This window comes from Coniosporium apollinis (genome assembly GCF_000281105.1).
Source record: "Coniosporium apollinis CBS 100218 chromosome Unknown supercont1.118, whole genome shotgun sequence".
In the NCBI taxonomy this organism is placed as follows: domain Eukaryota; kingdom Fungi; phylum Ascomycota; class Dothideomycetes; genus Coniosporium; species Coniosporium apollinis.
This window is the reverse complement of record NW_006913380.1, coordinates 5,701-9,826: the sequence shown is the minus strand read 5'-3', so window position 1 is coordinate 9,826 and position 4,126 is coordinate 5,701. Positions and strand designations below refer to the sequence as shown.

General features: G+C 57.9%; 1 protein-coding gene across 1 annotated transcript; it reads right to left on the bottom strand.

The window, feature by feature from the left end:
* Positions 1 to 2,538: 2,538 nt before the first annotated feature.
* Positions 2,539 to 3,145, bottom strand: W97_09338 (uncharacterized protein; the record flags this gene model as incomplete). Its single annotated transcript, XM_007787199.1, has 2 exons — positions 2,539 to 2,736; positions 2,780 to 3,145. Coding segments are annotated over 2 exons (564 nt in total), but the record flags the coding sequence as incomplete, so codon positions are not given.
* Between the last annotated feature and the right edge of the window lie 981 nt (positions 3,146 to 4,126).

The following is a 4,126-nucleotide window of genomic DNA, read 5'->3' as shown; positions in this document are numbered from 1 at the left end:
TCGCGGACAGTGAGGCCACACACACACCAGTCATCCCACCTATCCTTTGGGCAGGAAACCCCTCTGACGCTTTGCCTCCAAGGCCCCGCAAACGTACTCACCGTCCTCACAGATCCGTGCCAACCAATCTATCCGTCTGCTCTATCACCCCAGCTATGCGAAGCTGCCTTACTTGATTCTGCCAACAGCTCCGAAGGCAAGTCAGCACGGCGGAAACGTGTAGGTGAGAGCGGGGCCTTGACAGGACCTGTTCCTTAGCCGGATTCGACAACGCCGACGATATGTGTGACTTCGAGCCAATGCACTGGTTTCTGGCCACGGTGGCATTAGCGTTCCACTTCGCAGCCAGCGGCCTAGATCGTGTCGGTCTTTAGATGAGGCAGGTGCCAACGTTCCACCCGCCGACGTGTCACTTCCTGACGGCCGCTCCTTCCAATTCATCTCGTACTTTGAGTCCCCGCGGCATGGCTTCTATTCTGGCAACCCCTTGATTAATACAGCATGATAATACACTCCGAGCGAGCAATACACGGCTTAACGCGGCAACGGGCTCCATGAATCAGCTACTGGTTTGCCCTACGCGCCGCCCTTCTCGTCTTCCCTTCTCCTCCTTCCACCGCTTTCCAAAACCCAACACTGGTCCATCGCAGTAACAGTACAACGGAATACATGTTCGTCGTCCTCGTCGGCACTGCGGCGAGAGCCTGGCTGTCCCCGCGCTTCTCTACTCATCGAAACGGCTTGGTGGCTGAGATGGAGCAGGAGCAGCCCTGTGTGCCGTACGTCGCGTGGTAGGTCTTCCACCTCGTCCTTGTTTGCGTCCTGCACGAAGACTTCCGACTGCGGCCTTAGCTCAGCGCGGATTGGACGCGGGTTGGTGTATGTCCAGATTGTGGAGTTTGCAGGTTACCGATCTCCCAGTGGTCCCTCGGCGGTCCATCCCACCGATGCGTGCGCGAGTGCGCGAATGTGCGGTTGAGTTTCTCCGGTACAGAGTCAATCTCACACCGACGCTGCTGTGTATAATGTTCGGGGAGCGGAGGGGGGTTCAGGCGCTATTGGACATTGGGTGCATGGGCTGCCATCCTGTTCTGTGTTCATTAGCCATCGTCGGAGCAGTGAAGGTCTTGCTGAATATGCCTTGGAAACTAGATTGTGAGGGAGGGGAAGGAGCTGCACCGACGAGGTTGTAGCACTGCGCATAATCTGCCTGAGTCGAGGGATGATGACAGGAAAGATGAAAGGGGAGGAAAATCGATGGGAGGATAAAGCGGCGCGGCCGTAAAGGGAGTACTGTACTGGAGGACGGTGGTGTTGCTCTGTCAGCTCCGTTTCCCCCCAGCAGCGTTTCCCGTCGCCTCCTCCGATTGTCCCGGCATCGCCGGTTGCACCGACCCTCCCTTCGCGTGCGCCCACTCGTCGCCATTGCGGCTACCTACTACGTCGCGGGTCGTGAACTCCTCTATACGCCGAGGACATCCTCTTCTCCAACGCCGCGCGAGCTGTCTTCTCTCTGCTCTCTGCCGCGACTGGATCTCCGCGAGCTCCTACACGCACCTCAAACCTTGCGCGAAGTTCTCCCTATTGTTCCTGCGTCGCACCCGCAGCCGCAGAGCCGCAGCCGCAGAGCCGCACCTTAAAATGCCCGCAGAGTCAATTTGCCCATCCACAAGGTCCCACTCACAAGGTCCCGTTACCGCAAAGACTCTTCAATGCTAGTATCTTTCTCCTGCAATGTCGTGGATTCCTCTCGCCTGCTTCGTTCCCAAGGCGCGGTTACATCCGCACCCGTGGCGCCTAGCTGTTTTGCCCACAATTTGCAGGCTCCTTATCCCGCTTAACTGTCCATCGCACGCCACGCAGCGCAACACAGAGCACATAGCACAGCAACAGCACACCAACCACCTCTCGTCAGACAGGTCGTATCGCGCCATTATTCGAGCCACACGATACAACCACGGCACAACACAGCATGGCCCGCGGCGACAACACAACACAACCCTCTGCGATAACACAACACAGCCCTCGGCGACAACACAACACTGCGCTCGGATTTCGTCAAGCCTCAGGCTTACCGACATCGGGCGCAGTGTGATGATGAGCTAGGCGCTCACTCTCACCGAGACATGCTTCTGGATGAGCTCCGCGTTGACGTTCCACTCTCCGGCCAGTCGTTTCGGACCTGCGAGGCCTCTCGTGGACGCCACACTCGAGGCCAGTCAGCGGCTGAGATGGCAGGTTGCGCGTAGCCGACGGCGTATTTACAGTCGATCTTGCCCTCGAAATTGACAACGGCCACGGTGCCGGGGATTTCTCTCTTCCAACCAGCGGGATTGAGGCCAGCAAGGGCTCAAACTCATGAGATGGGTTCATTATCCGCAAGGTGCACAAGCATATGGCTGACGTAAGTGGCTTCGTGGCAGTTTGGGTGCGCGTTGATCTAATTCTGGACAGAGCGAAGCAACTTCGCCGTGCCAGCGCTAGCAGACCTCCGCCCGCATCGGAGCAGTATCTCGCATCTTCACTCCTTACCCGTAGTTATCGCGCAATGAAACCTTGAACGCGCTCCTGAGAGCGAGAGCGAGGCGGATGCATGAAGACTGAGGGGGGAGGGAGAACGCGGGAGCGAGGGTCAACAGTCTCAACGGCAGTCTCGACGGCGACGGCGGTCTCCCCGACGGTGACGGCCTTGTCGGCGGTGAGGCCGGGCTCTGGTATCCTGTGAGCGCTTCCGCGCTAGGTTGTCAGTATTCCGGGTGGCAGTCTTATCGGTGGGTACGACACCGCCAGCGGTCTCCTTGGTGGGCATAACGAAAACCTCCTTGGCGTGGTCGCTGTCCTTCCGGTCCTTACGCCCGTCGCGGGCGAGAAGCGCAAGATCGACAACGACTTTAGCGGTAGCGGTTTTGGTGGTAGGCGCGGCAGTATGATCTTCGACCGTGAGTGCGGCAATGTTGTCTTCGGCCGTAAGTACAGCGGTGTCGTCTTCTACAATGGGGACAGTGGCATTCAAATCCTTGGCAGCGGCGGCACCGTTCTCGGCACCAGCATAGTCCTTAGCGGCGGAGAGCTTTGTGGAATCCCTGGAGCACCGGGAGCTCGTGCCGGCGCTGGTGGATTTCCGCCCGTGCCAGCTACACGAGGTCTGACGGCGGGATCAGTGTCTTCCATGGCGGGCACGCGGAGCCAGGCTCTCATTCGGAGGCTAGCAGGGGACGATGCCGAGTGGTCCTTTCCGTGGTCACGGTCCTATGTTCAGTTTCCGCAAACCAAGACGCTACAACTCGATCACCTTAAGCAGCTTATGGACAGCTGCCGCGTTCCGTATTCCGGAGATGAACGGAACACTTTTCGATTCGCTCCAAGTGTAGGACAACGAAGAAAGCTTAAAGCTACCCAACTGGCTCATGGGCAAACGACGAAGAACAACTGCGAAGCTACCTAACCAGCTCATGAAGAGGCGACCAAAAACGACTGCGAAGCCTTCATGCCCTTCGTGCTGGAGCAGTGGCCCTGTGCAGAGCCGACTATCAAGGACTTCTCTGGATCCGTGTCCGTGAATCTCACCCAAGCAATGAGATTTGTTCTTCCAGAGTGGAAGCGGCTGGTCCAGAACATAGGGCTTTCACGCCCATATCCGCATAGCACGGGCATGCACGTAGCGGACAAGGGAGGCGGCGGTGGGGTAGATCGCAGCGTGGGACCTTTCATATGAAGCCGAAGTGCTGGAGCAAACCTGATGCCCACCGCGGGCAGGTAGAAAGCATCGAGCGGGGTGCCATCTACGTGAGGGTCTATCTGCCGCGCGCAAGGGCGCCCACAGCCATTGAGATCATGGTGACATTAAGGTACATTGGACTCTCGAATGGAAGCAGATAGCCATTGGCGCCAACTTCGCCGCCCCAGGCTTCTCCGATAGAGGGGTCCCGCCACCTTAAATAGCCGACCGGTTAACTCACGTCCCCAAACTTTGATAGTCTGTCTCGGTGATCTCAATACTCTATGCCGTGACAACGGAAGGAACTGAAAAGATACCCATGCAAGTCCTGCTGTGAAACTCGCGTTGCGTGTCTAACGGCGGCAGCTCTAAGCCCCCAATCTCGAAGTCGGGTGCACTCCGCCTTTC